The sequence below is a fragment of the Pteropus alecto genome, unplaced genomic scaffold, assembly GCF_000325575.1.
Source record: "Pteropus alecto unplaced genomic scaffold, ASM32557v1 scaffold17, whole genome shotgun sequence".
NCBI classification, from domain to species: domain Eukaryota; kingdom Metazoa; phylum Chordata; class Mammalia; order Chiroptera; family Pteropodidae; genus Pteropus; species Pteropus alecto.
This window is the reverse complement of record NW_006440645.1, coordinates 447,726-460,331: the sequence shown is the minus strand read 5'-3', so window position 1 is coordinate 460,331 and position 12,606 is coordinate 447,726. Positions and strand designations below refer to the sequence as shown.

General features: G+C 50.6%; 1 protein-coding gene across 1 annotated transcript in view; it reads right to left on the bottom strand.

Moving 5' to 3' along the window:
• The window catches only part of ANK2 (ankyrin 2), a 281,207-nt gene that overhangs the window by 135,503 nt on the left and 133,098 nt on the right, over positions 1–12,606 (bottom strand). The window contains 1 exon segment of the mRNA XM_025050926.1: positions 8,014–8,115. Within this exon segment, the coding sequence (XP_024906694.1) occupies positions 8,014–8,115 (102 nt within the window).

Sequence of the window (12,606 nt, the reverse complement as noted above, 5' to 3'; positions counted from 1 at the left end):
GAGACACAATTTAACTAATTTTACCATGTCGTTGGCTGGTCTCCACCAGGTTTCTGATTTAATAAAGTTAATCAAAAGATGGGTGACCTAAGAGGAAACTCGTTTTCTTAGTGAGTTATTCTCAAATCTTCAAGTCTCTCTTTTTACTTTTCGCGAAACTCCAAATGATGAAATTTTTAATGAGGTATTTGCTAAGACTTCACCAGTTTAAAAATATTCAGAGAGGCTTGGAATTTTATGGCTCATCGGTCATTTCATAGAGAAAAGGCTTAGAATAAGAATGCTTTGAAGATATCAAAGCATTCTTTACGGCCCACCTCTGGATCTCCGTGTCATCCACAGGGGAGGTCTGTCCAGTGGCCCTGGCTGGTTGCTCCCTTTCTCTCTTGTCCAGTCCCATCAAATGTTTCTATCACATAATCCCCAAAATGTAGAAAATGACATTAAATACGATGGCGAGCTAGTCTGAGAGAAGACAAGAGCTATGAGACAACTTCGAAATCTTACCAAGATCAAGAGGGATGAAGAGGTCCCAGGTGCTCAGAAATAAATACTGACGAATGACAGAACAAGAAACTTAATGGCATAGATGTCATTGTTATATTTTTTATTATATTTTTTTTCTATCCCATTATTATGTTTTATAGACAAGGACACTAAAATTCTTAGAAGGCAAGTGATTTGCCTCAAAGATTCTCACCACTAAAAAGAAGAGCAAAAATCCAAACTTAGATCCATCTCATTTCCAAACTCATGCTTTTTTTTTTTTTTTTTAGCTAAAATTAAGCTCTAAAACAGTGTTTCAAACTGTCAGTCAAGATGCAGAGGTAGGCCATCAAACCTATTTAATGGATTGCCAATCAACATATATCAAAACGTGAAGCAGTATGAAAAACTAGAGTGCGCTGTGGGTGGCAGATGCTGATTGTGTCTTTGGCTTACTTTTTGGTGAAACTTCCATACATACACAGGCACATGCCTCTGCATGCGTGTGCACGCGTGTGTGCATGCATGCTCTGAACTGTAGAAAACTAAGGAAGTTTAGGCAGGGCCTGAGACAGGAGGGCATCTCAGGGAACCAGACGTCCTTTCAGGCCGAGTGAGTGAAAGCTGATGCCCTCGGAGACCACTCTAAGAGAGGAATGGTTTTCATGGCACGCTTATGCGAATTTTCTGAACTTGATAATTCCTGTTATAGACAACTGTTGGGATAACAAACATGAGCAGCGACAAGGGGCAGATGAGAACTCTTCGCTGTGATGATACTGGCTGGATCTCTTCTTTTCGTAAACTCCAGCTGTCCACAGCCTGCACCTTCTAGACCACCCCTCACCCTTGAAGATTTTAGATTCTAGCTCATTGCCAGGTCCTCCAGCATACACAAAGGTGATGTTCCCCCCGAAACCCAGGCTTTCGGGTTCCTGACTTCACGGCTGCTCATTTCTCTTCACATTCACGTCCATGGTCATGATCTCGACCTTACCATTTCTACTAACATCATCGCCCTCCAGGACCCCGATCCCCAGTATCCACCCTTCGCACCAGCATTTACTCCCGACACTTACAGACCCGACCTGACACGCAGCTTCTGCTGCCGATCCAGGTGCCCGTTTGCTCACTCCGCCGGGACCCCCTGCACACTCCGTGCAATTGTTTTATTCAGTCCCTCGTGGTCATTCGTGTTCGCTCGCCTTTCTCTGGCCATACGGTCCGTGCTCAGCTAAACCACAGTCCTGGTTACTCCATCTGATCCCAAGCCCGAGGTGGCTGCCGAGGAACACACCAGCTGGTCGTCATGCTTAGGGACTTAACGTTGCCTGCGATCATGCTGTAGCCCTCGGTCCCTTTCTCGCGGACCCCGAGGTGAACATCTCACACCTCCTCACCCCTCGATCACCTCCACTTCCTCTCACATTTGCACTCTCAGTTGACGACCTTGACACGTATGTCACTGAACACACAGATGCAATTAGAACTCGCGTCCACATGCAGCTCCCGGCACCACCCCACACTGCTTCCTGCTCCTCGATCCAAGGCCTTCCTTTCCTGCACTGTCCATGTTCTAGGCAAGGCCAGCACCCCACGTGTGCACCAGGCCCGTCCCTCTCCTCCACCCAAGACGCCATTCGGAATCTCCGTTCTCTCTCGCATCCCTGATCTTCCCTCCTCTGCTGATTTTTCCCCTCTGTGAAAGAGAGATGCTCTCATTATTTATTTCATAACTTTTCAAAGCCTCTCTGGATCCCGCTTCCTCTTCCAGCCACCTCCCTGTTCTCTTCTCCCCAGAGCGGTGTCCCTGTGGCATTCCTCCATCGAATCTGCTCTGGTGTGGCCGCCACCCTGTGAGTCAAGTGGCCTGGCCAAGCCACCTGCCACGTCGCCGAAGCTGCTGTCCAGCCCCTCTGCTGATGGTCATTCCCGCCACCTGCACACAAGGTTCCCTCGGCTTCGGAGACACTGCCCTCCTCCCTGGGCACTTGGCCAGTTCCTCCCTGGCCCTCCGCACCGTCCGGGTGCCCCAAGGTTCGTCCTGGGCCTCTTCGATCTTTCATACACATTCACTCTTCTGGCAACTGCTCCGGTGTCATAGTTGTAAGTAACAACTATACCCTGAGTGCTCTGAAGTATGTTTCCGGCCAAAACCTGCCTGGGAATCCCAGACCCACACGCCCACCTGCCTTCTCAACGTCCCCCTCGTCAGGACCAGCCCAGCTCAGCGGCTCCTCCGCTCACGCCCAGAGCTGCTCCTCGTGGCCTTCCCGCCTCAGTTCGTGGGTCCCCAACCCTGTGTCCTCCCGCAACGCCCACCTCCACGCGATCCCTCCTGCCCTCGCCCCACATTAGCGCCACCGGCAGAGCCTTTCAGCTCTGTCCTCAGAAGGCACCCAGAATCCAGCCGTTTCCCGTCTCTGCCGCCCTGCAGATGCCTCATCTGCCACCTGAGGTCGTCCTCAAGTGTCCACCTCTGCCATCGCTCCCTTCCAGTCTGAGGTGACGTTAAAACTTCAATTAGCTTATGTTGCATCTCTGCCAACATCTCTCCGACCACGTCTCTTCTAGAAATTAAAGACAAGTTCCTAGAGCAGCCAAGGGGTCTTACTGGCCCTGGAGCCGCCTCAGCCCCTCCTCGATCCAGGCTCCTCGGCTGCTTCTAAAATGCGCAGGCTTCCTCGCTCCAATCCTAGGTCTTCTCTGACGCCCTGCTGTCTGAAGTGACATGTCACCCCTCCATCCCTGCTGCCCCCCGCTGCACATCCCCCCTTCGCTTACTGCCGGCCCTCCCCACGTGGCCTCTCTGTCCTCAGTGACCGGCCCTCTCTCCCAGCTCGGGGACTGCACTCCACGTGAGAGCAGCTTTCCGCCTCCGTCTTCACGGCACCCAGGACAGCGCCTGCCGCAGGGTGAACACGCGACGAGGAGGACACGGGGAGCCGGGGCTGCCAGGAGAGCTCTGGGCATCCGGGCGGGTGTGTGTGGGGGTGAGCGGCTGCCTGGCGGCTGCGTGCAAAAACCACACGTTCCAGAGAGTTCCCATCCGGGCCACCCTAGCAGAGTGCTCAGGAAGACAGTCACAGAAATGATTCGCAGGAACCACCCTGGCACTTTTTAGATAAAGTAAGACTTACAGTTCAGACATCCTCAAAAATCCACGCAGTTACACACACAGACAAAACCTCAGAGCTGCGGACAGGGACCCGGCGCAGACTCTCCTGAGGTTCTCCGCACTGAACAGCTACCACCACGGAGACGGAAACCCTAAGTGCCCCAAACGCGAGGCAGAACACCGGAGCCAGCACCACTCAGCACGGAGCCGGGGCCGGGGCCGGGAGGGGCGCCAGGAAGGAAGCTGGAGACTGACGCAGAATCCGGGACCTAAACGGCACACGCGGCCAGCAGTGGCCGGGCGCGCCACCCTGCGCTTCTAAACGGGGTCGGCAATAAACACACAGATGTGTGACGGCATCTGTACACACGTGTGCCTCACCTAACTGGTTAGAAAACTGATACAGCGCTTTCCATGCTCCGTCACTTCCGTCAGTTCAGTTCTCAGCAATTCATTGTCATCGCCTCTATCAGGTCCCAGACTTTAAAGGCCCATCTGGGCGTTTCTAAAGAGAGGACCGGATGGAGCCGAGCGGCACTTGTGAAAAAAGGTTTTTGTTGAATGTAACCCAAACAATAACTGTCACCAAATTGCTTCCAAATGCAACCTTTCCTACTTGGTGACACAGGCTCTGATAATACTGTCCTACCGGAGAACCAGCGCCACGCCCTCGAAAGCTCGGGACCAGAGTCGGCATAAAAAGATTACGTCATTACAAGGATGATCATTTGCTCGTACTTGCCGACGGCCTGCTCTGCGGAGCATTCCGCAAGCATCTCGTGTAATTAGCACGGGACCCCTACGACTTCAGCGTTGCTGTGATCACTGTGCTCCGGTCGGGAAACCTGAGTTCTGGAGAAGTCGGCTGCCCAGGCCACATGGCTGTTAGTGGACAAGGTGAAAATCGGGATTCTAGCGCCATTTCCAAAAATGCTTTGTGGTCCGAGTCATAACTATGTGACCATACGGTAAAGTCACTGTGGGGTGTCCTTGTCATTGGTAAAGGTCGGGCATTTCAGGAACATTAATATTATTTTGAAAACGGTGCTTTGACCTTACTTTCTGTTTAGAGAAAAGAAACACAGGATGTAACTGATAATTCCGCACCTTACACGTCAGTAGTAAAAGGTCAATATCAACACTCAGGACACTTTGAGAACTGTAAACCTTTAGTGTCATATCTACAATTATGTCCAGGAAATGGTAAGTGATAGCCTGCATTATGAAGTCACCGCAGTGAAGCTAATAAATTTTACTCGCGGTAAAAGTATCTGAACCTTAATGAGGCTTTTATTGACTTGTAAGTGGCTAAAAATCGTTGTGGTTTTTTCTTTTTATGAAAAAGTTATAGAGTCTATTTTTAATGTCTAGATGTTAACCTTGCTTATGACCTTGTTTATGTTAGAGTATGAAACATTACTAAATACGTGAGAAGCATAAGTGTATGAATTTCAGAAACAGAGTAAATGCTAAAATTTATTCTCTTTTCTGAATGTACAAGAGATAATAAATAACTAGTTTAATCTTTTAAAGAAAATAAAGTTTAACAGATATGACCATTTAGAAAAGAAAAATGAAAACGTGAAGTTTTTTATTAAAGAATACTATCTTGTGCCAAATTTATGAATTTTTTCCATAGCCTTTGATTAGAAGCCAAATGGTTTTTCTGCATTAAATTTCAAAATTCTCATGGTAGTTACCGGACAATTTTATTTAAAACATATTTTTTCAACCAAATCCCAGTACAAGGAATCCTGTCATGCCGACACGGGATGCTTTGGGGAGGCCGGCGCAACGCAGGTGGCCTTTCACTGAGAAAGGTGACAGTGCAGAAGTCCGGGCATCTCCGTGACCTGTGACAACACGCCCCGGAAACAGTTCGGGCAAAACCGAGGGGCGTCGCTCCCCACTTCTCCCACGGGCGCATCAGCTTTAGCTTCTACGTGTTTAGAAATGGCAACACTTTCGGTGAAGAGCAGCCGCCTCTGCCCTCTTGAGCTTTGGAAATGACTTTCTCTCCTGTAATGTACGTGGCAATCCTGTGACAATCCTGCTGGCTGTGCTCCTTGGCTTAAAAGTCCCTCTCCCTATTCTGCTCATCTCAGAGTGAATAAAGTTCTTTTTGTATCAGTAAAGCTGCATTAAAAATAAGACCCGAACTTGAAGATAAGGGACGCCACCACTGTACATTTTGAAGGGCGGGTCCAAACATCTCAGGAAGATGTCCTGCGGGAGAAAAGTCTTGTACACGGGGACAGACAGACCCAGTGACCCTGGGGGCATCACTAACCTACTCGTGGGCTATTTCCGCATCTGTAAACTCGGGCGAAGGCCTACGTCACAACACTCGTCTCTGCTGATGGACACACATCACACGTGATGCTCCCGGCACAAAGCCTCATACTTAGCAGCTAAATGCTAATGGTAGTCACTTTATTCCCCTAATCTCTAGTTAACATACTTTCTTGAATAGCAATAATAAAGAACCAAAGCCAGACGACATTTACTTTATACCTAGCAGATCCGGGTGATTGAGGAGGCTCATTTTCATACTTTGTGTGGAGATCTATTTTAATTTTTCTGATTCTTATTGAATTATATGTAGTAATTATAATTAGCACACGTACACATTAGAATCTCTTTTCATATTGCATAATTTACATTGCAACCCAAGGATGTGAGACTGAATGTATTATTATTCCCTTGTGTTACAGATTAGAATTGAAACGACTTCACAAAAGTGGAGATAGAACTTAAACTTGAGCCTTTGGTCTCGAAGTTTTGTGTGGTTACGTGGCATCGTGTAGCCTTCTCACAAAAAGGAATGTTCTTCCCTTCTATGGAAACGTGTGAATGGACAGTTAGCCACTACAAGCAAAATGTTAGGCTACTATAAACTTGGTGAAGTTACTCAGAAGTTAGGCTGCTATAAAGCGGATAAGAACTGAGTATTTACTGCTAAGAGATTATTTTCTAAAAATAGCCTCACATCTTTATACAATTAATCATATTTGTTATATTTTAGGGTGGAGCGGACTTGGTATGAGTGAGACTAACTTCATTTTCCCGTTTCTTTGGCATCATTTATGAGAATTTTACCCGTGAACGGACAGTTTCATCGCCTACTCTAGCATATCGAAATTGAGAAAGTTAATCGACTGGTACTAAACCGTGGGGAATGTATTTAGTATACTGTAAAAAGTCCAAGGGAGCATGTTAAAATTATAAACTTTCATATTTGACCTCACGGGCATTTCTAGAAGTTCATACATCCATACAGGAATCTGTTAAAGTAAACTAATGTACCTAAATCACGGAGTATTTGTTCAAAAGAATGCTAAAAACATATCAAATCAGATTCATGATGACAAATCAGATGGATGAGAAATGTAGGTGCAGAACACAAAGATCTCATACACCGGGACAGAGGACTCCGGCTTCTTCAGGCCAGTGTGGAGAACCACGTGGGAGCTGGGACTGTGTGCCCTGCCAGGTGGAGGGCCGAGCTGCCACTGCTTCGTGATGCTGGTAGAGACACGGGTCTCCGGGGCCAGAGACAAAGGACTTTATGATTCACAGCAAGGCAGCGGCACATGCTGAGTGTCACACGCTGCTCCCTATGCCCCACGCCCACCGATCCCGTGGAGTGACACACAGGACCAGTGATGGGTGTCTGTGCGTGCCCTGGGTTATGTCATAGAAGAACACCTCCTGGTCACTCAGAATTAGCCAGGACTGTTCACTTCTAGGTCGGCTCTGCCAAGCACAGACGTGGCATGCCACCAACATTTAGCTCACTAGAGCGAGCAACGGAGCCCACTAGACACTTAAATCCGTGGCATAAAAAGCCTCGTCTAAAACAGCAAAAAGCGCTCAGCGCCCCTGAGACCAAATGATATCCAAAATGTGGATTTCCGTCTGAAGTCCTCACCAGGCGACTGTGACGAAGGCGTAATCCAAACGCTTCGTTTCAACTGGTGATTTCAACCTCTGCTCACTCTCATCCACACTTTAAAATAAATTACAGGGGGAAAGGGGAATTTTTAAAAATCTATCCTCTTATTTCTCTATCTCAAATCATAACAGTCGGTCACCGTGAGTGAGAGGCATAAAGCAGGGAAGCAGGAGTCGGGGTAAGCAGCTGATGCCGGTCACCACGTACCACAGCACCCTGGCCAGCGCCCCGCTCAGGACGGCGGCCACTCGCCCCGGGCTCTGATCTGCCCCAGTGGCGGCTCCAGGCACCAGCGTCTGCGGCCTCCAAGGTGGGAAGGGACAAAACGGGCATTCAAGCATCTGCACACGGACATTCAGCACCTTCAACCGAGACATACACCTGGGCGGCTGGATACACGCGCAGATGGCGAGTGTCGCTTGGTGGACACGCAGACCCGCGGCCACACACCTACCTGGTTGCAGGTGTTGATGTCTATGCCCCCCTTCAGGTACTCCACGACTTTGTCCAGGTTGCCGGCTCTGGCCGCGCGCAGGAAGCTGGCATTGCTGTCAGACTGCGGAAAAGAGAAAGCCGTCAGTGGACTGCCCAGGTCGGGCCGGCCGCAGCGAGGAGGCTGCGGGCGACGGCGCGGTGGCGAAGCCTCGGGTGTGGACTGTTCCAGCAGTGAGCGTGCAGCACTGAACCGCACAATCCCCGGCGTAAGGCAGCAGCTTCCCGCCTGTCTAGGGCATGACGCCCATGGGAGCTGCACCCCGCTCTCAGCCCCCGAACCTGAAATGACTATGTTGTCACTGTTTGACTCTCCATCTCCGGCCATGTCTGGAGATGAGCCCACACTATCTCCTCATCCACCTGACGCCCATGGGAGCTGCACCCCGCTCTCAGCCCCGAACCTAAAATGACTATGTTGTCACTGCTTGACTCCCCATCTCCGGCCATGTCTGGAGATGAGCCCACGCTATCCCCTCATCCACTGTCACCGGTCACGTGAGCATCAGGATGCTGGGGACTTTATACAAAGCCAACTGTCAGGCCAAACGAGATCAGAAAACTGAAGAAACGGGAGGTGCCGGCTGTCTCCCTTCCTGTTTGGTTTTCAGGTGAGCCTGCGGGACGAGGCTGGGCAGGGGTCACCTGGCAGGCACCTGTCCTCACTATGGGGGACACGGGACGTCGCGGGCCAATTGGTCCCAGTGGACCCGAGACAGAGGCTAAGCGTGGCGCCTGCGGATGAGGAGGGCCACTGGCTGCAGGGGGCGCCAGAGTCCCCGACCTCTGACCGCTCCTGCTAGTGCCCTTCCACCGACTGTGCCCGTGGTGTCACCAGACGCCCACCCCGCGTGCCACAGGGTCGCCTCGTCCGCGTGACCACAGCCGTGCCTGTGGCCCACACTTCACGCTGAATCACACACCCGCTGAGTGCGGTGTCCGAGCTGGAGAGAGTTCTTGTCGGATGTCCCTGTCCTCGGCCCCATGGCCACCCACGCGCCCTGGGAAACTAGCAGCCGGCCTGAAACCAGCTACTCAGAAACAGGCACTTGGGAACGTGGAGACGGGGCCACCCACGCGCTGCCTTGGAAAGCCGGTGAGCTGTCCCCGGCATGTCTAACTGCATGGGGTTAAACTCAGGACGCAGACCAGGGAGCTCTGTCACTCCTGTGGAAGAGACGGCCACCGACAGGCACAGAAGGGGGCCGGAAGGGATGACGAAGTGCCTGGACACACCGCTGAGGAGGCTCGAAGGGGAGATGTTGGTCTGGGGGCCACAGGCTCCCCGGCACCCAGCAGCCCCCCCAACCCCGTGGCTGGCCTGAGGCACTGGCTGCTGTGACAAGTTTTCATGACTGCTTTTCTCTCCTTAGAATCACATTTCTAAAAAGCAGCAGCAAGCAGACTTGCAGCCAGTCCCTAGGACCTCGGCACAGCGTTCCCAGCGACGTGGCCGGGCGAGACGCAGTGGAGCGCACCAGCTGGGCCACCCTGCCAGGGACGGCTGCAACAGCTGGCCCACAGGAGGCTCTGCTGCATGGTGGATTCTTCTGGAACCCAGTTCAGGGATTTAGTTCTCCCAGAATGAAAAAATGCATTATAAACACATCTGCGAACGCAAAAATGAATGGAAATGCGATTATAAAATACTTTATAATGAACACGGGTTTCAAGAACAAACTAAAACGAGACTTTGGAATCGAGGTAAAGATGTTGACAGAATCAGGGTTCAAGCACAGAACGGCATGGAAACGCGTTTCCCCGCTCCTGCAGACACAGGCGTAAGCCCCCCACGACGAGGTCAATCTGCGATTAGCGCTCTTGACGAGAGCCCGGGATAAACAGCCGTCAGTCTGGCTGCCTTCGGCCAACACAGACGAAAGGATTCGGGGGCTCGTGCTGAGAGACAGGGGTTTCTACCGTGCTGTTTCCCGGAGGGGACGCAAGAACTCCGGAGCTAAGTGTAAGCAGGGGGGAGTCTGCTTTCAGAATAGACTGCTGGCTCCTGGCGCAACCAGGGGGTCCCACAAAGGAAAGCACGATAAGGAGAAAATGAAGCATTAGCGACTCCTTTGGGGAAAGTGTCAGACAAATGAGACCAACCACTTTATGCTCTGCTGCTCTGTGTCCCTTGGACTTGCGAATCCTAACACAATTGTCCTTATATAAGCCCGTGAAGTCTGATTGTGACGAGGAACTCGAACACTGAGCCCCGCTTATTTTAATCTGCAACAGATGGATGTCACTAAGCATCTCAAGCCAAGAAAGAAACGTTTCCTCTCCGATTCTTGACATTGTTTTGTACGTCTTTTGTATCCGAGCGTTAGAAAAACAGAGGACTTTCTTGGCACCAGCAAGGTGGACGCGAAAGGCCAGGAGGGACGCGCATCAGAGCCCTGTTTTCCCAAAGGGCCAAGGGGCACATCCGCAGGGACCCAGAAGTCGTGGCCACGATTTGTGAAAAATTCTGTGCTTCCGTTTCAGTAGCAGCTAAGGAAAATGTACGTTCCTGGGCATCTCGCTGGCTCCCCTCCAACTCAGCACGACCACGTGACTCTGGCACGTGCCTCTGCGTTTGTAATTCGGGGCATGGCATGCAAAGCAGAGATGACATACAGGTGCACGAGATGCACAAGTTTGCCACAGTACGGAGAGTGATCAGAAAATCTGGTCACCACGCATGGCAGGATGGGACAGACATGACGAACCAAACGTCCCCAGCACAGCAGTTGGCAGCACTTTACGGTCGCAAACAGGCCTGAGGCCCGGGGCCCACTCTGCACAGACTGACTCACTCCGACCTTAGCAGTGAGTTTAACAGAAGCTCCACAGTGAAACATTTTCAGTTCCCAGCAGAGCCTTTATTGGATTAGGGTCTTATCTCTACCACAATACTAATTTAATCTCTAAGCAAACAGAGAGAGAGAGCTTTAAAGGATTATCGAACAGCAGGCCATTAGAAGTGCCATTAGCAAACTTCTGTGATAGCTGTAAGTTTTATTATTCTGAAACAGGGAAACAAAACCTAAACTGTAACAGAAATAGCAACACGGGGGTCAGGAACCTTTTTGTGTACTTTATTCGAGTTTGCCTAGCGCCTATCCGCATTGTGACCGGCCAGAGGTCCGAGCGGCCCGGAAAGCAGCGCCATCAGTCGGCGCACAGTGGGTCCCCCGTCTGCTGACCGTCCAGCCTAAGGAAAGCGCACCTGTCCACTGCGGGACCCAGGGACACGCGTACTTTCTTAGGATGCCGTGACTTTGTAAAAGCAGGGTCGTCATCTGTCTACCCGGAAGGCCCCACGAAATAAATAAAACGTGTTCAAATCACCCCAGGGGGAACACCCTGATGCAAGTGTCATGAAGGACGGTCACTTCCACAATCCTCGGGTCTCTTCCCACGATTGCTGGGGTCTTAAATGCATGTTTAGCCAACCCTGAGTTGCATATGGTCTTACGTGTTCAAATCACCCCAGGGGGAACACCCTGATGCGAGTGTCATGAAGGACGAGTCACTTCCACAATCCTCAGGTCTCTTCCCACGATTGCTGGGGTCTTAAATGCACGTTTAGCCAACCCTGAGTTGCATATGGTCTTCAGTCTTTGCCTCTGTTCCCTCGTCAAAAAGCAACTGTACTTCATGAAGCTGTGAGAACTACACAGGAGGGTTTGTGGGCGCTCAGCCCAGCGGCAGGCCGGAGGGCACTCACCGAGTTCGTTTTGTAATTGTGGTTTTCCTTGCAAAACAACTACGCCACATCGAAGTACAGACACGCACACCCGCTCGTCTTTACCAGGCTGCTGCCACGAGGCCCACGGACCGGGAAACACTGCGACGTGCAGCTGCAGCGGGCCACGAGGCACCAGGCCTGGGTGCGCGGTCTGCATCCCACGACGGGGATTCTGCAAAGGACCGGCTGGTGGCACGTGAATGCTTTTACGTAAATAAACGTGCTTTCGTACGGGAACTGCTGGATTGTCTCAATAATTTAGCTTTTAGCAGCTCAAACTGTTATCGCAATCTTGTCATAAATCAAAAATTGGGGTGATCGAGAACTGCACACTAGCTTCCTGCCGTGACAACACATAAATGACAACAAAAAACCATACCACAGAATCCTATTTATAATTCCTATTCAGCTGCCACTGATAACAAAAACTGCTATAAACTATAAGTTTACGGTGAATTGAAAATTTAAGCAACTTCTCAAAAGGCAGGAGAGCAACAGGTTTTGATTCCTTGTATTCTAGGCTTATGTTCTGCCTATGCCTTTGAAACACCTACAAAACTTGTAAATTCCATCGCTAAATACCAACGTCAACTCTCTGAGTTTAAATGGTAAAAAAAATGGTAAGTGTGTAGACAGAAATATTTGCAGCTCCTCTCAAATATCTATAAATCTCTACTGTGAAAATCAGGATGGTGAGGGCAACGGTTTGCTATAGGGCAGACGTCAGAGCGAGTGACAGTTCATCTGACGGACTACGCGAGGGCACAGCAAGCAGGTGCTGCCGGTTTCCCAAGGCACGTGGAGCTTGAGGGGCCTCGATGGCAG